General features: G+C 45.1%; 1 protein-coding gene across 4 annotated transcripts in view; it reads right to left on the bottom strand.

Annotated features, from left to right (window-relative positions):
• The window catches only part of LOC128696231 (protein scarlet-like), a 351,307-nt gene that overhangs the window by 213,552 nt on the left and 114,963 nt on the right, over positions 1 to 22,792 (bottom strand). For all 4 annotated transcript variants that reach the window (XR_011392936.1, XM_070092551.1, XM_070092552.1 and 1 more), the window contains 3 exons: positions 20,646 to 20,694; positions 13,609 to 13,795; positions 6,821 to 6,991 (listed from right to left, as the gene is read on the bottom strand). Coding sequence is in view for 3 of the 4 variants with exons in the window: in XM_070092551.1 (XP_069948652.1) it covers positions 6,821 to 6,991; positions 13,609 to 13,795; positions 20,646 to 20,694 (407 nt within the window). In the remaining variant the exon portion in view is untranslated. The remainder of the gene's footprint in view (positions 1 to 6,820; positions 6,992 to 13,608; positions 13,796 to 20,645; positions 20,695 to 22,792) is intronic.

The following is a 22,792-nucleotide window of genomic DNA, read 5'->3' as shown; positions in this document are numbered from 1 at the left end:
GTAGTGGAAGTTTTAGCAGTAAAGATCGAGAACCAAAACCTAGTCATTGTGGTAGTCTACAAGCCTCCGGATGCAACGTCCCAGCAATTCCAGGAACAGCTGTTAAAAATTGACCACTGTCTGGAAAATCTGCCAGCTCCTGCCCCCAACATCTTGCTCCTGGGGGATTTCAACTTAAGGCACCTAAAATGGAGGAATATAGCAAATAATATTGTTGCAGTGATAACACCAGGAGGCAGTTCTTAGGAGAATTCACACACACACGAGCTTTTAAATCTCTGCACAAAATTCAACTTAAACCAGCAAATAATAGAGCCTACTAGACTGGAGAATACACTAGACCTCATCTTCACTAACAATGATGACCTGATACGAAATGTCACCATATCAAAAACAATATACTCAGATCACAACATAATCGAGGTTCAGACATGTATGCGTGGAGCCCCAGACCGACATAATGGGATCAGTCACGAGGGAGCATTCACCAAATTCAACTTCAATGATAAGAACATAAAGTGGGACCAAGTAAACCAATTCCTAACCAATATAAGCTGGGAAGATAGACTAAGCAACACAGACCCTAACTTATGCCTAGAACAGATTAACTCGGTGGCACTCGATGTATGCTCAAGGCATATTCCTTTAAGAAAAAGGAGGAGTAGATATAAAATAGAAAGAGACAGGCGCTCCCTTTACAGGCGACGAAAAAGAATAACAGAGCGGCTAAAAGAGGCCAATATATCTGAAATGCGTAGGGAGTCACTGGTCAGAGAAATAGCAAACATCGAACTTAAGCTGAAGGAATCTTATAGGAGTCAGGAATTGCGGGAAGAACTAAAAGCCATAAATGAAATCGAAAGAAACCCAAAGTATTTCTTTTCCTATGCCAAATGAAAGTCGAGAACAACGTCCAGTATTGGGCCCCTACTTAAACAAGATGGGCCCTACACAGATGACAGCAAGGAAATGAGTGAGCTACTCAAGTCTCACTATGACTCAGTTTTTAGCAAGCCGCTAACCAGACTGAGAGTCGAAGATCAAAATGAATTTTTTATGAGAGAGCCACAGAATTTGGTTAACACAAGCCTATCTGATGTTATCCTGACGCCAAATGACTTGGAACAGGCGATAAATGACATGTCCATGCACTCTGCCCCAGGGCCAAACTCATGGAACTTCGTGTTCATCATCCTATGGAGAGGGAGCATGGACACGGGGGTCGTCCCACAGTTACTAAAAACAACAGACATAGCCCCACTCCACAAAGGGGGCAGTAAAGCAATAGCAAAGAACTACAGACCGATAGCACTAACATCCCACATCATAAAAATCTTTGAAAGGGTCATAAGAAGCAAGATCGCCACCCGTCTAGAAACCCATCAATTACACAACCCAGGGCAACATGGGTTTAGAGCAGGTCGCTCCCGTCTGTCTCAACTATTGGATCACTACGACAAGGTCCTAGATGCAGTAGAAGACAAAAAGAATGCTGATGTGATATATACAGACTTTGCAAAAGCCTTCGACAAGGGTGACCATGGCGTAATAGCGCACAAAATGCGTGCTAGGAATAACAGGAAAAGTTGGTAGATGGATCTATAATTTCCTCACAAACAGAACATAAAGAGTAGTAGTCAACAAAGTAAAGTCCGAGGCGGCTACGGTGAAAAGCTCTGTTCCACAAGGCACAGTACTCGCTCCCATCTTATTTCTCATCCTCATATCTGACATAGACAAGGATGTCAGCCACAGCACCGTGTCTTCCTTTTCAGATGACAACCGATTCTGCATGACAGTGTCTTCCATTGCAGACACTGCAAGGCTCCAGGCGGACATCAACCAAATCTTTCAATGGGCTGCAGAAAACAATATGAAGTTCAACGATGAGAAATTTCAGTTACTCAGATATGGTAAACACGAGGAAATCAAAACTTCATCAGAGTAGAAAACAAATTCTGGCCACAAAATAGAGCGAAAAACCAGCGTCAAAGACCTGGAAGTGATCATGTCGGAGGATCTCACCTTCAAGGACCGTAACATTATATCAATCGCATCTGCTAGAAAAGTGACAGGATGGATAATGAAAACCTTCAAAACTAGGGATGCCAAGCCCATGATGACACTCTTCAGGTCACTTGTTCTATCTAGGCTGGAATATTGCTGCACACTACCAGCACCTTTCAAGGCAGGTGAAATTGTTGACCTAGAAAATGTACAGAGAACCTTCACGGCGCGCATAACGGAGATAAAACACCTCAGTTACTGGGAGCGCTTAAAGTTCCTGAACCTGTATTCCCTGGAACGCAGGAGGGAGAGATACATGATTATATACACCTGGAAAATTCTAGAGGGGCTGGTACCGAACTTGCACACGAAAATCATTCACAACGAAAGCAAAAGGCTTGGCAGATTATGCAACATCCCCCAATGAAAAGCAGGGGTGTCATTAGCACGTTAAGAGACAATACAATAAGTGTCAGGGGCCCGAGACTGTTTAACTGCCTCCCAGCATACATAAAGGGGATTACCAATAGACCCTTGGCAGTCTTCAAGCTGGCACTGGACAAGCACCTAAAGTCGGTACCTGACCAGCCGCGCTGTGGCTCGTACATTGGATTGCGGCAGCCAGCAGTAACAGCCTGGTTGATCAAGCTCTGATCCACCAGGAGGCCTGGTCACAGACCGGGCCGCGGGGGGGTTGACCCCCGGAACTCTCTCCAGGTAAACTCCAGGTAATACTGTGTTGTCTCTTAGTGTGGCCCAGTGGCCTGATGGCTAAAGCTCTCGCTTCACACACGGAGGGCCCGGGTTCGATTCCCGGCGGGTGGAAACATTTCGAAACGTTTCCTTACGCCTGCTGTCCTGTTCACCTAGCAGCAAATAGGTACCTGGGTGTTAGTCGACTGGTGTGGGTCGCATCCTGGGGGACAAGATTAAGGACCCCAATGGAAAAAAGTTAGACACTCCTCGATGACGCACTGGCTTTCTTGGGTTATCCGGGTTGGCTAACCCTCCGGGGTTATCTTATCTTATTCGTGGCACTCCTACTTTTCATTTGGGGAATGTTGCATCTCCTGCCGAGTCTTTTCCTTTCGAGGTATGATTTTCGTGTACAAGTTTGCTGCTAATCCCTCTAGAATTTTCCCAATGCATATTATCACGTATCTTTCTCGCCTGCATTCCAGGGAATACAAATCAAGAAACTTCAACCGTTCCCAGTAATTTAGGTATTTTATCGTACTTATGTGTGTCATGAAAGTTCTTTGTACATTCTTCAGGTCAGGAATTTCGCCTGCCTTGAAGGGAACAGTTAGCGTACAGCAGTATTCCAGCCTAGAGAGAACAAGCGATTTGATGAGAATCACCATTGGCTTGGCGTTGCTACTTTTGAAGGTTCTCACTATCCATCCTATCATTTTCTAGCAGATGAGGTAGATACATTGGTGTGGTCTTTGCAGGTGAGATCCTCTGACATTATCACATCCAGGTCCTTCACCTTAGTTTCTCGTTCTGTTGTGTTTTTAGAATCTGATGGATGCTCTGATACAATTTTAATTTACACACGTTTTCCGCATCGGAGTAGTTGAAATTTCTCTTCAATGAACTTCATATTGTGTTCTGCGGCCTATTTAAAGATTTGGTTGATGTCCGCTTGGAGACTTGTGATGTCTTCGATGCAGGACACTGTCATGGCAATTCGGGTGTTATCCGCAAAGGAAGACACGGCGCTCTAGCTTACATCTCTGTCTATGTCAGATATGAGGATGAGGAACAGGATGGGGGCGAGTACTGTGCCTTGTGGAACTGAGCTTTTCGCTGTAGTAGCCTCTGACTTTACTGTTTACTATTACTTTTTGTGTTCTATTTATTATGAAGTTAGAGATCCATCAACCTACTTTTTTCTGTTATTCCTTTATCACGCATTTTGTGTGTTATTACACAGTGGTCACACTTGTCAAACATTTTTGCAAAGTATGTGTATACTCAGCTGCTTTTTGTTTGTCCTCTAAAGCATCCAGAACCTTGTCATAGTGGTCCAGTAGTTGAGACAGACACAAGAGATGCTCTAAACCCGTGTTGTCCTGGGTTGTCTAACTGATGGGTATCTAGATGGTTGACAATTTTGCTTCTTAAAACCCTTTCAAAGATTTTTATTATAAGGGATGCTAGCATTGTCGGTCTGTAGTTCTTTGCTATTGCTTTACTGCCACCTTTCTGCAGTTGTGCTATGTCTGTTGTTTTTAGTGAGTGTGGAATGACCCCTGTGTCCATGATCCCTGTCCATAGAATGCTGAAGGCACGTGACAGGGGCTTCCAGCAGCTCCTGAAGAACACGGAGTTCCATGAGTCAGGACCTGGGGCAGAGTGCATGAGCATGTCATTAACTGCTTTTTCAAAGTCTTGTGATGTTAGGATAACATCAGAGATTTCTAAACATGACCGTATTTTGATTTCCGGTCATAAAAAAATTCATATTGACTGTCGACCCTTAGTTCGGTTAAGGGCTCGCTGAACACTGAGTCATATTTTGAATTTAGTATCTCACTCATTTTTTAGCTGTCATCTGTGTAGGTCCCATCTCTTCTAAGCAGAGGTCCAATACTAGATTTTGTTTTCGCCTTTAATTTGGCATAAGGTAAGAAGTATTTTGGGTTTCAATCAATTTCCTTTATGGCTTTAAGTTCTTCCTGAGATTCTTAAGCTTAATTTCAATTTTTACTGTTTCTCTGACCAATACCTCCCTTCGAATTTCAGATATATTGGCTCCCCTCAGCAGCTCTGTGATTCTTCTCCTTTGCCTATATGTGGAGCATCTCTCTTTCTAGTTTACATCTTCTCTTTCTTTTTTCTTAATGGAATGTGCTTTAAGCAGACTTCAAGTGCCACAGTTAATGTTTTTCTAGGCAAAGGATATCTTCCCACCTTGTTTCATTTAGGACATGGTTGACTTGGTTCCAATTTATGCTTTTGTTATTGAAGTTAATTTTGTGAAGACACCCTCATAACTGATCACATTATGTTGGTCAAGAGCCCAGCACATACATGTCTGTACCTCTATTATGTTGTGATCTGAGTGGGAAGTACAGTGTCTGAGGCTGAAGGACGGCTGTTGAAAAGTTACAATTTTATAACTGTAGTGTAGGCATAGGCATGCCTCTGGCAAGACAGTGATGGAGTGAATGGTGATGAAAGTGTTTCTTCTTTTCCGGGTCAACCTGACTTAGTGGCAAATGGCCGAAGAGTTAAAATAATAATAATAATAATAATAATAATAATAATAATAATAATAATAATAATAATAATAATAATAATAATAATAATAATAATTTTAATATTAATAAGCATGCTTTGTTAGCTTAATTCTCAGATGTTCCTAAGTTAACACCATTACCCAGGATACTATCTACAACCAGGGCCGGATTACCGCATAGGCAAACTAGGCATTTGCCTAGGGCCCCGCGCATTTGGAGGCCCCGCGGTCCAAGGGGTTCAGGGGCTCATCCAAGACTGCGCACATGGTGCAAGTGCAAAGGGGTCCCTACCTAAAAAGTTCAAGTGTTTGGAGAGTAAAATTGATTTTTAAAAATTAATCAAAACAAAAATAAATAATGAAATAAAATAAAATAAAAATAAATAAACCTATCCATAGATGGCAACACTCAACACGCCTTTGTTTACATCAGAACAGCTGTGTTTTCCCGCTAATGGGTGAGTATGGGAGATTCCTCTCCAATTTTCTTGAGTTTATATGATTTGATAGTCTTATGCATGATGCAATGATAACAATAATGGTCAGTGATTTATAAAGGGAATAATAGTGCTGTAGTGGTTATGCTGAATATAATAGGTACATGATGTCACTACTTTAATAGCCTAATCTAGTAATACTATGCTGTCTTGAGTTTATTCTCTTTAAAATGCATGATTTAACAAGATAGTTATAATGGCTGTTGGTAAATGGTTTTGGTTGTCTTGATGTACTTTCCCTATTAAATTTAATCTAAATAGCCAGAATGTATTTAATTAGACCTTAAACAGGCTCACACCGACCCCCCACCCCCCACCCCTAAGCTGGAAGGGGTCGCTTCGCTTACCTGTAACTCAAAGGGGCCCCGCCAATCTGAATAGCCTAGGGCCCGGAGACTTCTTAATCCGGCCCTGTCTACAACAGTGTTATCTAAGATATACTACCATCCCCCAGGATGCCACATACTACAGTATTATCTAAGGTATATTACCATCCCCCAGGATACCACATACTACACTGTTATCTAAGGTATACTACCCTCCCTTAGGATACCACCTACAACAGTGATGTGTAAGTTATACTACCAACTAGTTTTGTGGACAACTCACCTCAGTGGCGAAGGCCAGTCACTTATGTTCTCCAGCAGAGAAAACAACTTACCTCAGTGGCGAAGGCCAGTCACGTTCTCCACCAGAGAGAACAACTTACCTCAGTTGAGAAGGCCAGTCACTTATGTTCCCCAGCAGAGAGAACAACTTACCTCAGTGGCGAAGGCCAGTCACGTTCTCCACCAGAGAGAACAATTTACCTCAGTGGCGAAGGCCAGTCTCTTACGTTCTCCACCAGAGAGAACAACTTACCTCAGTGGCGAAGGCCAGTCTCTTACGTTCTCCACCAGAGAGAACAACTTACCTCAGTGGCGAAGGCCAGTCTCTTACGTTCTCCACCAGAGAGAACAACTTACCTCAGTGGCGAAGGCCAGTCTCTTACGTTCTCCACCAGAGAGAACAACTTACCTCAGTGGCGAAGGCCAGTCTCTTACGTTCTCCACCAGAGAGAACAACTTACCTCAGTGGCGAAGGCCAGTCTCTTACGTTCTCCACCTGAGAGAGACTTGTCCTGGCCTGGGTTACCAATACGTGTGTTCTGGGACTTCAGCAGACCCAGTTCTTTCATAAGCTCCATAACTCGGGCCATGCGCTGTTTGTGCGTTCGACGACGGTCCATTCTCAAGCGAGTCTAGACAAACACAAGAAGTATGTAGCCAGTAAGAGGGAAATCAGGGAATGAGTTGGGGTGTGAACCCATGGCAATTGAGTCCTAAAATATACAGGCCAGTGCGTTAACTACTGGACTAGCTGGCTCTAATAAGATTCTTTCAACTAGATGTATTTTTATACAACATAGGGAGGTTAGCATGGGACACCACTGTGACGACATATGCTATACTTCTCCAGGTAACAATGTTCATGATCCAACATGTTATACCTCTCCAGGTAACAATGTTCATGATCCAATATGCTATACCTCTCCAGGTAACAATGTTCAAGATACAACATGGTATACCTCTCCAGGTAACAATGTTCATGATCCAACATGCTATACCTCTCCAGGTAACAATGTTCATGATCCAACATGCTATACCTCTCCAGGTAACAATGTTCATGATCCAACATGCTATGCTTCTCCAGGTAACAATGTTCATGATCCAACATGCTATACCTCTCCAGGTAACAATGTTCATGATCCAACATGCTATACCTCTCCAGGTAACAATGTTCAAGATACAACATGCTATACCTCTCCAAGTAACAATGTTCAGAAACTTAATTCTTTTCACGAGACTTGGTGAGAGAACTGCACTAACTTGACCTAGAAAAAACATCGCCATTTATTTTCTAAAATCTGGGAAAACAGTGTTTTCAGTTGGTCAATATTGCTGTTTAAAGAGGCGATGCTTGTTAAATTTAACAAAAAATCTTTATTCTGAAAAGTCGGAGGAGTTTGTGTGTATGATAAATAATGCGATACATCTCTCCTTTTTTACGATAGTTAGTGTTTCTGTTTAGAATTATTACAATTATTATATCCAGTGTACATGATTCTGAGGAAATAAATGAGATATTTAAAAATATAAATTTCACAAATAATAGACAGCAGCTCATTTTTTTTTTTGTACATTAGTGTTGCTGTCTACAGACATAACATATTCTGTGTGTTAAACATTGATCTCAACAGATGGATGAGTTTTTTTAAATAGATTTTCGTCAATTTTTTACAAAACACCCAAAATTTTTAGTGCCCAAGTGTTGCTATCCAGAGACGTAACACTTACGACATCCAGAAGACATTACTACAAGATTTTCTATATGAATGATGAATATATAACAAGATCAACCAAAATCTTTTATATATTTATGATATTTTAATCGAAAATCATTGATCAAACAGAATTTTTAATACTTCAGTCTGTTGTTGCTGCCATCATGGAAGGTAACACCTGTTGTATCATTAACATATACCAGGGTGTTGCTGCCATCTTGGATGGTAACACCTGTTGTATCATTAACATATACCAGGGTGTTGCTGCCATCTTGCAAGGTAACACCTGTTGTATCATTAAGCTCTGTTCCACAAGGCACAGTACTCGCTCCCATCTTGTTCCTCATCCTCATATCCGACATAGACAAGGATGTCAGCCACAGCACCGTGTCTTCCTTTGCAGATGACACCCGAATCTGCATGACAGTGTCTTCCATTGCAGACACTGCAAGGCTCCAGGCGGACATCAACCAAATCTTTCAGTGGGCTGCAGAAAACAATATGAAGTTCAACGATGAGAAATTTCAATTACTCAGATATGGTAAACATGAGGAAATTAAATCTTCATCAGAGTACAAAACAAATTCTGGCCACAAAATAGAGCGAAACACCAACGTCAAAGACCTGGGAGTGATTATGTCGGAGGATCTCACCTTCAAGGACCATAACATTGTATCAATCGCATCTGCTAGAAAAATGACAGGATGGATAATGAGAACCTTCAAAACTAGGGAGGCCAAGCCCATGATGACACTCTTCAGGTCACTTGTTCTATCTAGGCTGGAGTATTGCTGCACACTAACAGCACCTTTCAAGGCAGGTGAAATTGCTGACCTAGAAAATGTACAGAGAACTTTCACGGCGCGCATAACGGAGATAAAACACCTTAATTACTGGGAGAGCTTGAAGTTCCTGAACCTGCATTCCCTGGAACGCAGGCGGGAGAGATACATGATTACATACACCTGGAAAATCCTAGAGGGACTAGTACTGAGCTTGCACACGAAAATCACTCACAACGAAAGCAAAAGACTCGGCAGACGATGCAACATCTCCCCAATGAAAAGCAGGGGTGTCACTAGCACATTAAGAGACAATACAATAAGTGTCAGGCGCCCAAGACTGTTCAACTGCCTCCCAGCATGCATAAGGGGGATTACCAATAGACCCCTGGCTGTCTTCAAGCAGGCACTGGACAAGCACCTAAAGTCGGTACCTGTCCAGCCGGGCTGTGGCTCGTACGTTGGATTGCGTGCAGCCAGCAGTAACAGCCTGATTGGTCAGGCTCTGATCCACCAGGAGGCCTGGTCACAGACCGGGCCGCGGGGGCGTTGACCCCAGGAACTCTCTCCAGGTAAACTCCAGTTCCTCACATGAGAATAGTGCAGAAGCAGGAGGATCAAGCGCGTATAACAGGAAGGGAACTTCAATGGATCAGAGAATACCTGACAGGGAGGCAACAATGAGTCATGGTACGTGATGAGGTATCACAGTGGGCACCTGTGCTGAGCGGGCTCCCACAGGGGTCAGTCCTAAGACCAGTGCTATTTTTGTTATATGTGAATGACATGACGGAAGGGATAGATTGAGAAGTGTCCCTGTTCGCAGATGATGTGAAGTTAATGAGAAGAATTAAATCAGATGAGGATCAGGCAGGTCTCCAAAGAGACCTGAACCGGCTGAACACGTGGTCCAGCAATTGGCTTCTCGAATTCAACCTCCACAAATTCAAAGTCATGAAGATTGGAGAAGGGCAAAGAAGACTGCAGACAGAGTGTATGCTAGGTAGCCAAAAACTGCAAACCTCACTAAGGAGAAAGATCTTGGGGTGAGCATAACACCGAGCACAACTACGGAAACACACATCAACCAGATAACTGATGCAGCATTTGGGCGCCTGGCAAACCTGAGAATAGCGTTCTGATACCTTAGTAAAGAATCGTTCAAGACACTGTACACTGTGTATGTCAGGCCCATACTGGAGTATGCAGCACCTGTTTGGAACCCACACCTGGTCAAGCACGTCAAGAAATTAGAGAAAGTGCAAAGCTTTGCAACAGGGTTAGTGCCGGAGCTCAGGGGAAAGTCCTACGAAGAAAGATTGAGGGAAATCTGCCTGACGACGCTGGAGGACAGGGGGGTCAAGGGAGACATGATAACGACATGCAAAATACTGTGTGGAATAGATAAGGTGGACAGAGACAGGATGTTCCAGGGAGGGGACACAGAAACAAGGGGTCACAGTTGGAAGCTGAAGACTCAGACTAATCGAAGGGATGTTAGGAAATATTTCTTCAGCCATAGAGTTGTCAGGAAATGGAATAGTCTAACAAGTGATGCAGTGGAGGCAGAAACCATACACAGCTTTAAGATGAGGTACGACAAAGCTCAGGGAGCATAGAGAGAGAGGACCTAGCCGCAATCAGTGAAGATGTGGGGCCAGGAGCTGAGTGTCTACTCCTCCAACCACAATTAGTTGAGTACACACACACACAGTCTGGCGAGTGATGTAGTGAAGGCAGGAACCATACATAGCTTTAAGACGAGGTATGATAAAGCTCATGGTTCAGGGAGAGTGACTTAGTAGCGACCAGTGAAGAGGCGGGGCCAGGAGCTTGGACTCGACCCCTGCAACCTCAACTAGGTGAGTACACACACACACACACACACACACACACACACACACACACACACACACACACACACACACATACACACACACAGGTGGGGTTGCTCTGCTCGTAAAAAACAGATGGAAATTCGAGAAAATGGAAGGAATAGATGAGACGGGAGAAAGAGACTACATAGCAGGTACACTTCAGTCTGGGGAACACAAAGTGGTCATTGCAGTGATGTATAATCCACCACAGAACTGCAGGAGGCCAAGAGAGGAATATGAAGAGAGCAACAGAGCAATGGTGGACACACTTGCTGAGGTGGCTAGAAGAGCTCACTCCAGCAGAGCAAAGTTGCTGGTTATGGGGGATTTCAACCACAGGGAGATTGACTGGGAAAACCTGGAGCCACATGGGGGTCCCGAAACATGGACAGCCAGGATGTTGGACGTGGTGCTGGAAAACCTCATGCACCAACATGTTAAGGACACTACCAGAGTGAGAGGGGAGGATGAACCAGCAAGATTGGACCTTGTGTTCACCCTGGGCAGCTCAGACATTGAGGACATCAAGTATGAGAGTCCCCTAGGAGCTAGCGACCACGTGGTTCTGTGCTTTGAATACATAGTAGAGCTGCAAGTGGAGAGAATAACAGGAGTAGAATGGGAAAAGCCTGACTGTAAAAGAGGGGACTACATAGGGTTGAAGAACTTCCTGCGGGAGGTCCAGTGGGACAGAGAACTGGCCGGAAAGCCAGTAAATGAAATGATGGAATATGTAGCAACAAAATGCAAGGAGGCAGTGGAAAGGTTCAATCCCAAGGGCAACAGTAACAACGGGAAGACCAGAACAAGCCCCTGGTTTACCCGACGGTGTATGGAGGCAAAAACAAAGTGCAATAGAGAATGGAAAAAGTACAGAAGGCAGAGAACACACGAAAATAGGGAGATCAGTCGCAGAGCCAGGAATGAGTACGCACAGGTAAGGAGGGAGGCCCAGCGACAGTATGAAAATGACATAGCATCGAGAATCAAGACTGACCCGAAACTGTTGTATAGCCACATCAGGAGGAAGACAACAGTCAAAGACCAGGTGATCAGATTAAGGACAGAAGGTGGAGAACTCACAAGAAATGATCAGGAGGTATGTGAGGAGCTGAACAGGAGATTTAAGGAAGTTTTTACAGTAGAGACAGGAAGGGCTGTGGGAAGACAGCACAGAAGGAAACATCAAGAGGGAATATACCAACAAGTGTTGGATGACATACGAACAACTGAGGAGGAGGTGAAGAAGCTCTCAAGTGACCTTGACACCTCAAAGGCGATGGGACCGGACAACATCTCCCCATGGGTCCTTAGAGAAGGAGCAGAGATGCTGTGTGTGCCTCTAACCACAATCTTCAACACATCCCTTGAAACTGGGCAACTACCTGAGAAATGGAAGACAGCTAATGTAGTCCCCATATTTAAGAAAGGAAACAGAAACGAGGCACTAAACTACAGACCTGTGTCTCTGACATGTATTGTGTGCAAAGTCATGGAGAAGATTATCAGGAGGAGAGTGGTCGAACACCTGGAAAGGAACAAGATTATAAATGAAAACCAGGATGGGTTCATGGAAGGCAAATCTTGTATCACAAACCTCCTGGAGTTTTATGACAAGGTAACAGAAGTAAGACACGAGAGAGAGGGTTGGGTAGATTGCGTTTTCCTAGACTGCAGGAAGGCCTTTGACACAGTTCCCCACAGGAGATTAGTGCAGAAGCTGGAGGATCAGGCACACGTAAAAGGAAGGGCGCTGCAATGGATAAGGGAATACCTGACAGGGAGGCAGCAACGAGTCATGGTACGTGAAGAGGTATCACAGTGGGCGCCTGTTACGAGCGGGGTCCCACAGGGGTCAGTTCTAGGACCAGTGCTATTTTTGATATATGTGAACGACATGATGGAAGGAATAGACTCTGAAGTGTCCCTGTTCGCAGATGACGTGAAGTTGATGAGAAGAATTAAATCGGACGAGGATGAGGCAGGACTGCAAAGAGACCTGGAGAGGCTGGACATGTGGTCCAGTAACTGGCTTCTCGAATTCAATCCAGCCAAATGCAAAGTCATGAAGATTGGGGAGGGGCAAAGAAGACTGCAGACAGAGTATAGGCTAGGTGGACAAAGACTACAGACCTCACTCAGGGAGAAAGACCTTGGGGTGACCATAACACCGAGCACATCACCGGAGGCACACATCAACCAAATAACCGCTGCAGCATACGGGCGCCTGGCAAACCTGAGAATAGCGTTCCGATACCTAATAAGGAATCGTTCAAGACACTGTACACTGTGTATGTTAGGCCCATACTGGAGTATGCAGCACCAGTCTGGAACCCACACCTGGTCAAGCACGTCAAGAAGTTAGAGAAAGTACAAAGGTTTGCAACAAGGCTAGTCCCAGAGCTCAAGGGAATGTCGTACGAGGAAAGGTTAAGGGAAATCGGACTGACGACACTGGAGGACAGAAGGGTCAGGGGAGACATGATAACGACTTACAAGATACTGCGGGGAATAGACAAGGTGGACAGAGATAGGATGTTCCAGAGAGGGGACACAGGGACAAGGGGTCACAACTGGAAGCTGAAGACTCAGACGAGTCACAGGGACGTTAGGAAGTATTTCTTCAGTCATAGAGTTGTCAGCAAGTGGAATAGCCTAGCAAGTGAAGTAGTTTACCTGGAGGCAGGAACCATACATAGTTTTAAGAAGAGGTATGACAAAGCTCAGGAAGCAGAGAGAGAGAGGATCCAGTAGCGATCAGTGAAGAGGCGGGGCCAGGAGCTGAGTCTCGACCCCAGCAACCACAATTAGGTGAGTACAATTAGGTGAGTACACACATACACACACACACACACGCACACACACACACACATACCATGAAGGTGAGATGCTCCTTGACTGTGAGTGAGCCGACGAAGAGGTCATCTTGGTGCACATAACCAGCCAGGGAGGTCATAGAGCGGTTAACTCGTCTGCTGTTGACCAGGATGTCTCCATCTACCACCACTCCGCTGGATGTACGGTGAGCCAGGGCGTTCATCAAGGTAGACTTGCCGGCACCACTGTATAATACAACACAGTCTCTGAGGGTAGACTTCAGCACCGCTGTATAATACAACACAGTCTTGGAAGGTTGGCTTACACACCACACTAGATAACACAACACAGTCTCGGAGGGTTGACTTGCACATCACACTAGATAACACAACACAGTCTCGGAGGGTTGACTTGCACACCACACTAGATAATACAACACAGTCTCGGAGGGTTGACTTGCACACCACACTAGATAATACAACACAGTCTCGGAGGGTTGACTTGCACATCACACTAGATAACACAACACAGTCTCGGAGGGTTGACTTACACACCACACTAGATAACACAACACAGTCTCGGAGGGTTGGCTTACACACCACACTAGATAACACAACACAGTCTCGGAGGGTTGACTTGCACATCACACTAGATAACACAACACAGTCTCGGAGGGTTGACTTGCACATCACACTAGATAACACAACACAGTCTCGGAGGGTTGGCTTACACACCACACTAGATAACACAACACAGTCTCGGAGGGTTGACTTGCACATCACACTAGATAACACAACACAGTCTCGGAGGGTTGGCTTACACACCACACTAGATAACACAACACAGTCTCGGAGGGTTGACTTGCACATCACACTAGATAACACAACACAGTCTCGGAGGGTTGACTTGCACATCACACTAGATAACACAACACAGTCTCGGAGGGTTGACTTACACACCACACTAGATAACACAACACAGTCTCGGAGGGTTGGCTTACACACCACACTAGATAACACAACACAGTCTCGGAGGGTTGACTTGCACATCACACTAGATAACACAACACAGTCTCGGAGGGTTGACTTACACACCACACTAGATAATACAACACAGTCTCGGAGGGTTGACTTGCACACCACACTACATAATACAACACTGACCCGGAGGGTTGACTTGCACACCGCACTAGATAATACAACACAGTCTCGAAGGGTTGACTTACACACCACACTACATAATACAACACTGACCCGGAGGGTTGACTTGCACACCACACTAGATAACACAACACCGACCCGGAGGGGTTGACTTACACATCACACTAGATAATACATCACAGACCCGGAGGGTTGACTTGCACATCACACTAGATAACACAACACAGACCCGGAGGGTTGACTTGCACACCACACTAGATAACACAACACCGACCCGGAGGGTTGACTTGCACACCACTCTAGATAACACAACACAGACCCGGAGGGTTGACTTGCACACCACACTAGATAACACAACACAGACCCGGAGGGTTGACTTGCACACCACACTAGATAACACAACACCGACCCGGAGGGTTGACTTGCACACCACTCTAGATAACACAACACAGACCCGGAGGGTTGACTTGCACACCACACTAGATAACACAACACCGACCCGGAGGGTTGACTTGCACACCACTCTAGATAACACAACACAGACCCGGAGGGTTGACTTGCACACCACACTAGATAACACAACACCGACCCGGAGGGTTGACTTGCACACCGCACTACATAATACAACACAGACCCGGAGGGTTGACTTGCACACCGCACTAGATAACACATCACAGACCCATAGGGTTGACTTGCACACCACACAAGATAACACATCACAGACCCATAGGGTTGACTTACACACCACACAAGATAACACATCACAGACCCGGAGGGTTGACTTGCACACCGCACTAGATAACACATCACAGACCCGGAGGGTTGACTTGCACACCACACTAGATAACACATCACAGACCCGGAGGGTTGACTTGCACACCACACTAGATAACACAACACAGACCCATAGGGTTGACATTGTTAGTACAGTGTGTACATAATCTTGTTAGTACAGTGTGTACATAACATTGTTAGTACAGTGTGTACATAATCTTGTTAGTACAGTGTGTACATAACACTGTTAGTACAGTGTGTACATAATCTTGTTAGTACAGTGTGTACATAACATTGTTAGTACAGTGTGTACATAATCTTGTTAGTACAGTGTGTACATAACACTGTTAGTACAGTGTGTACATAATCTTGTTAGTACAGTGTGTACATAACACTGTTAGTACAGTGTGTACATAATCTTGTTAGTACAGTGTGTACATAACATTGTTAGTACAGTGTGTACATAACACTGTTAGTACAGTGTGTACATAACATTGTTAGTACAGTGTGTACATAACACTGTTAGTACAGTGTGTACATAACATTGTTAGTACAGTGTGTACATAACACTGTTAGTACAGTGTGTACATAACATTGTTAGTACAGTGTGTACATAACATTGTTAGTACAGTGTGTACATAACATTGTTAGTACAGTGTGTACATAACATTGTTAGTACAGTGTGTACATAACATTGTTAGTACAGTGTGTACATAACATTGTTAGTACAGTGTGTACATAACATTTTTTCACTTATAAACTTGGGATGGTAAAGAATTATTTTACGTTTTGTTTAGACGCTGGTGAGTGGATCTTGATCCCAGGAACTGGAGCTGTCGTCCCCTCACTTGTATTAATCTCAATACCTCCATTCCACGTCGGTTTTTTAAGCCATTTATCACATGTATCAGACACTGCAGCATCATGGGATCTTGTTACAAAGAATTCTTCAACACTTGTTCAACCTTTGGACGAAGACCTACTTCGACTAGTGGATGGTACCACTATGACCCCGCCTCCGCCTGCTTCACCTCACCTCACTACAGTATATAAGCCACGTCTACGGCCCTATGCTGTACATTCTACAAGATTGATGGACTGAACACATCGACTCCAGGCTGAGGGACTGATTACCTCAAACTCCTCTCCTGACACCTTTCTGCTTCGTATTGGACTGATAAAGCCACTGTGTGGCGAAACGTTTCTTCAATAAAGATTCCCATATGTTGAATAAGTGTCTCAATCTTCAACTTGTCTGTTTTTTAAACTGTTTATCACACCTCCATTCCACAGGTGATATGTGATGCCTATTGGTTTAGCGTTTCTTCTGGTTTATATAAAGTAATTATGAACATCATTGATGTTTAATGGTCGTTACTGTGTATGAAATAATTGCAACGTTTCTTTGTATACTGTATGCTAGTATCTGCAGTTTTTTGTATTCTGAATCGTAAATTTTGAAAGCTGATGCGTTTTTCAATTTATTTTTTTTGTAAAATAATTAGATAATGTGTCTGCTGGTCAGAAATAATTCACACCCGGCCAAGCATGTCAGGAAATTAGAGTCCCGACTAGTCCCGGAGCTGAGAGGGATGTCTTACGAGGAGAGGTTAAGGGAACTCGACCTGACGACACTAGAGGACAAGAGAAATAGGCGGATATGATAGCGGCATATAAATTACTGAAAGGAATCGACAAGGTGAACAGAGACAGGACAATCCGAAGATGGGACACAGCAACACGGGGTCACAGTTGGAAGTTGAAGACTCAGATAAATCACAGGGATGTTAGGAAGTATTTCTTTAGTTATAAAGTTGTCAGGAAGTGGAATAGTCTGGAAAGTGAGGTAGTGGAGGCTGGTACAATACATAGCTTTAAGAAGAGGTATGCTAAAGCTCATGGAGCAGGGACAGAGTGGACCTAGTAGTGACTAATGAAAAGGCGGGGCCAGGAGCTACGACTCGACGCCTGCAACCACAATTTGGTGAACACAGAGTTGAGGAGATATGAACTATAAGAAAGGCTAGAGGAACAAAGGCTACAGTAATGATAATAGAGGACACAAAAATCAGGAGCGACATGATTGCGACATAGAAGATACTGAGACGAATGGTACGACGGATAGAGCTAGCATGTTTGGGAGGCAAGTCTCAGGTACACGAGGGCACATCTAGACGTTACAAAGGCAAATGAGTTTGAGGGACGTTTGGAAACACCTCTCTAGCCTTTGGATTGTCAAGGAAAGGAACGACCTCGAGAGAGAAGCTGAGGAAGCAGGATCCATATATTGTTTAAGAATAGGTACTCCAGTGTTCCACAGCCAGGAGTGAGTATAGTAGCAGCCAGAGAGCCGGGGCCAGTGTTCCACAGCCAGGAGTGAGTACAGTAGCAACCAGAATGGCGAGGCCAGTGTTCCAAAGCCAGGAGTGAGTACAGTAGCAACCAGAATGGCGGGGCCAGTGTTCCACAGCCAGGAGTGAGTACAGTAGCAGCCAGAGAGCCGGGGCCAGTGTTCCATAGCCAAGAGTGAGTGCAGTAGTAGCCAGAGAGGCGGGGCCAGTGTTCCACAGCCAGGAGTGAGTACAGTAGCAGCCAGAGAGCCGGGGCCAGTGTTCCACAGCCAGGAGTGAGTGCAGTAGTAGCCAGAGAGGCGGGGCCAGTGTTTCACAGCCAGAAGTGAGTGCAGTAGCAGCCAGAGAGGAGGGGCCAGTGTTCCACAGCCAGGAGCGAGTGCAGTAGCAGCCAGAGAGACGGGTCCAGTGTTCCGCAGCCAGGAGCGAGTATAGTAGCAGCCAGAGAGGCGTGGCCAGTGTTCCACAGCCAGGAGTGAGTGCAGTAGTAGCCAGAGAGGCTGGACCAGTGTTCCACAGCCAGGAGTGAGTATAGCAGCAGCCAGAGAGCCGGGGCCAGTGTTCCACAGCCAGGAGTGAGTACAGTAGCAACCAGAATGGCGGGGCCAGTGTTCCACAGCCAGGAGTGAGTACAGTAGCAACCAGAATGGCGGGGCCAGTGTTCCACAGCCAGGAGTGAGTACAGTAGCAGCCAGAGAGCCGGGGCCAGTGTTCCACAGCCAGGAGTGAGTGCAGTAGTAGCCAGAGAGGCTGGGCCAGTGTTCCACAGCCAGGAGTGAGTATAGCAGCAGCCAGAGAGCCGGGGCCAGTGTTCCACAGCCAGGAGTGAGTACAGTTGCAACCAGAATGGCGGGGCCAGTGTTCCACAGCCAGGAGTGAGTACAGTAGCAACCAGAATGGCGGGGCCAGTGTTCCACAGCCAGGAGTGAGTACAGTAGCAGCCAGAGAGCCGGGGCCAGTGTTCCACAGCCAGGAGTGAGTGCAGTAGTAGCCAGAGAGGAGGGGCCAGTGTTCCACAGCAAGGAGCGAGTGCAGTAGCAGCCAGAGAGGCGGGTCCAGTGTTCCGCAGCCAGTAGCGAGTATAGTAGCAGCCAGAGAGGCGTGGCCAGTGTTTCACAGCCAGGAGTGAGTGAAGTTAGTAGCAGCCAGAGAGGTGGGGCCAGTGTTTCACAGCCAGGAGTGAGTGAAGTCAGTAGCAGCCAGAGAGGCGGGTCCAGTGTTCCGCAGCCAGGAGCGAGTATAGTAGCAGCCAGAGAGGCGTGGCCAGTGTTCCACAGCCAGGAGTGAGTGCAGTAGTAGCCAGAGAGCCGGGGCCAGTGTTCCACAGCTAGGAGTGAGTGAAGTCAGTAGCAGCCAGAGAGGTGGGGCCAGTGTTTCACAGCCAGGAGTGAGTGAAGTCAGTAGCAGCCAGAGAGGTGGGGCCAGTGTTTCACAGCCAGGAGTGAGTGAAGTCAGTAGCAGCCAGAGAGGCGGGTCCAGTGTTCCGCAGCCAGGAGCGAGTATAGTAGCAGCCAGAGAGGCGTGGCCAGTGTTCCACAGCCAGGAGTGAGTGCAGTAGTAGCCAGAGAGGCTGGGCCAGTGTTCCACAGCCAGGAGTGAGTATAGCAGCAGCTAGAGAGCCGGGGCCAGTGTTCCACAGCTAGGAGTGAGTGCAGTAGCAGCCAGAGAGGCTGGGCCAGTGTTTCACAGCCAGGAGTGAGTATAGCAGCAGCCAGAGAGCCGGGGCCAGTGTTCCACAGCTAGGAGTGAGTACAGTAGCAGCCAGAGAGGTGGGGCCAGTGTTTCACAGCCAGGAGTGAGTGAAGTCAGCAGCAACTAGAAAAGAGGCGGGGCCAGGAGCTGAGACCGAATCACTACAACAACCATTATGTAAACCATACCCCCGGCCGGGATTGAACCCGCGGTCATAGAGTCTCAAAACTCCAGCCCGTCGCGTTAGCCACTAGACCAGCTAGCCACAATAAGATTCATCCAACTAGGTATATTTCTACACCATAGGAAAGTTAACACAGGCACCACTGTGACCACAAATGCAAGTTTTTACAGACGAATCTCCAGCTAGCGTGGCCGTGACGAACTCTAGCTCAAGTCCCTTCACTGCCGTCCCCCCGGCCGGGGGTATGGTTTATTTCTTGAGTCTACCATTATGTAAGTACAAATAGGCAAGTACATGTATACGCACAAGCTTATATAAGAACATGCATACATATGCACATCATGGACACATATGTTCACATTTTTTGTCTACATATACTCCAGAGTACATCTGTATAGTTTTAGTCTTACATAAGCATACATACACATAAGAATACGTATGCATACTTATGCACATTAATACATTCCCAGAAGTGTACATACATAAATTCCCATATGAATACATGCACTCATACATGTGCACACTATGCTTACAGACATGTAAATAATAAAAACACATACATTCGTAAATGTACACATACCCTAATACTCATACATACTCAAATACCTACAAATACAAACATATATTTGCGTGCATGCATACACAGACACATGCATGTACGTATATATAGGAATACGAAGATTTATAAGTTGTTTCACTAGGATTACATCACCCCTCTGCACTGTTCCTTTCACCTGCAGTGAAGTAGAGGCGGCTGGGTATATAGAATGCGGGGATAACTTTCTTGGATCGCTAAGTGACTGAAATACATCTAGTTATTATTATTGTAGGTCTTTATGTAAATTTTACGAGCTAGAATTACTAACAAAGAGCCTGAACAAGAGTCATTAAACTCAACCTCAGACAATTTAAGGATAATAGATAAACGACTTACCTAGATCCCATCAGAGCCACCAAACTGCCCGGCCGAACAGCACCAGAAACTGAAAATGTCCAGTGACCATTCAGTATACATTTTAATTTATTCATATATATATATATATATATATATATATATATATATATATATATATATATATATGTGTATATATATATATATACAATATATATATATATATATATATAGAGAGAGAGAGAGAGAGAGAGAGAGAGAGAGAGAGAGAGAGAGAGAGAGAGAGAGAGAGAGAGAGAGATAGAGAGAGAGAGAGATAGAGAGAGAGAGAGAGAGAGAGAGAGAGAGAGTAGACCGTTATTTAACACAGTAGTTACTTTCCGGAAAACACCATGCTAGGTTAAACCGTGTCAGATGAAATGAAGAACTAAGAGGAAAAATAGGGTTACGTTCCTGAGAGGCGCCAAAAAAGCCAAACAACTTTTTTTTAGGCCTCTACATCTAACAAAAATAAAAGTGAATATGTAATTATAGTTCATTGTTGTGATGTGTTATGTTGTTATTACTGCTTGAGACTACAAATGTAACAGAAATAATTATGGATGATTGTGGAGAGAGTGGAGAGTTATGTTGTGGTCCTACTGGTCTGAGGTGGCTGGTGGAGGTTCTGGTACTGAAGTTAATGGTTGTACTGAAGTGTCTAACTTGAAGTCATTCAGTCAGTCAAGTCATTCAGTAAGTCAATCAACTCATTCAGTAAATCAGTCAGTCAGTCATTCAGTAAGGAGTCAGTCAGTCACTAAGTCAGTCAGTCACACAAACTTATGTTTACCTTTTCTTACATGTACAAAGTAACACTTCAGTATGGCCACAAGATGTCTTGTCTAATATCTTTGTTTCCTACGTTAATTCAAAGACTTCAATGTTTACACTTTTTCTTGCCACTTTGAGCAACACTGACATGCTTACTGGGTGTCATGATTGCTTGGTAGATACAAGACGTAGCAATTAAAAGATCAAAACACAATTCACAAACACAAGCATGTAGCGGAGATGTTGGACTGGACACGTATGAAGCAGGAGTGCTGGGATGGTGTCGGGGGGGGGGGGGGGACGGCGGGAGGTCCCCGCAGCTGGACCACAACAAGGCGGCCGCTTGTGGGAAAAGGTAAGTTTTTTTTTTTTTACCTTCCTGCAAAGTGAACTGTGTTAAATTCATTATACGACGTGTTACATAACATTGTGCCGCAATTCTTCAGTCATGATATACTCAAATCATACCAAATAAACTAGTGCTAAATAACGGTCTAATGTGTGTGTGTGTGTGTATATATATTTTTTTTATTATTAACACACTGGCCGATTCCCACCAAGGCAGGGTGGCCCAAAAAAGAAAAACTTTCACCATCATTCAATCCATCACTGTCTTGCCAGAAGGGTGCTTTACACTACAGTTTTTAAACTGCAACATTAACACCCCTCCTTCAGAGTGCAGGCACTGTACTTCCCATCTCCAGGACTCAAGTCCGGCCTGCCGGTTTCCCTGAACCCCTTCATAAATGTTACTTTGCTCACACTCCAACAGCACATCAAGTATTAAAAACCATTTGTCTCCATTCACTCCTATCAAACACGCTCACGCATGCCTGCTGGAAGTCCAAGCCCCTCGCACACAAAACCTCCTTTACCCCCTCCCTCCAACCTTTCCTAGGCCGACCCCTACCCCACCTTCCTTCCACTACAGACTGATACACTCTTGAAGTTATTCTGTTTCACTCCATTCTCTCTACATGTCCAAACCACCTCAACAACCCTTCCTCAGCCCTCTGGACGACAGTTTTGGTAATCCCGCATCTCCTTCTAACTTCCAAACTACGAATTCTCTGCATTATATTCACACCACACATTGCCCTCAGACATGACATCTCCACTGCCTCCAGCCTTCTCCTCGCTGCTACATTCATCACCCATGCTTCACACCCATATAAGAGCGTTGGTAAAACTATACTCTCATACATTCCCCTCTTTGCCTCCAAGGACAAAGTTCATTGTCTCCACAGACTCCTAAGTGCACCAATCACCCTTTTCCCCTCATCAATTCTATGATTCACCTCATCTTTCATAGACCCATCCGCTGACACCTCCACTCCCAAATATCTGAATACATTCACCTCCTCCATACTCTTTCC

This window comes from Cherax quadricarinatus, chromosome 39, assembly GCF_038502225.1.
Source record: "Cherax quadricarinatus isolate ZL_2023a chromosome 39, ASM3850222v1, whole genome shotgun sequence".
Taxonomy (NCBI): Eukaryota; Metazoa; Arthropoda; class Malacostraca; order Decapoda; family Parastacidae; genus Cherax; species Cherax quadricarinatus.
The sequence above is the reverse complement of the archived record's forward strand: the minus strand, read 5'-3'. Positions and strand labels throughout refer to the sequence as shown.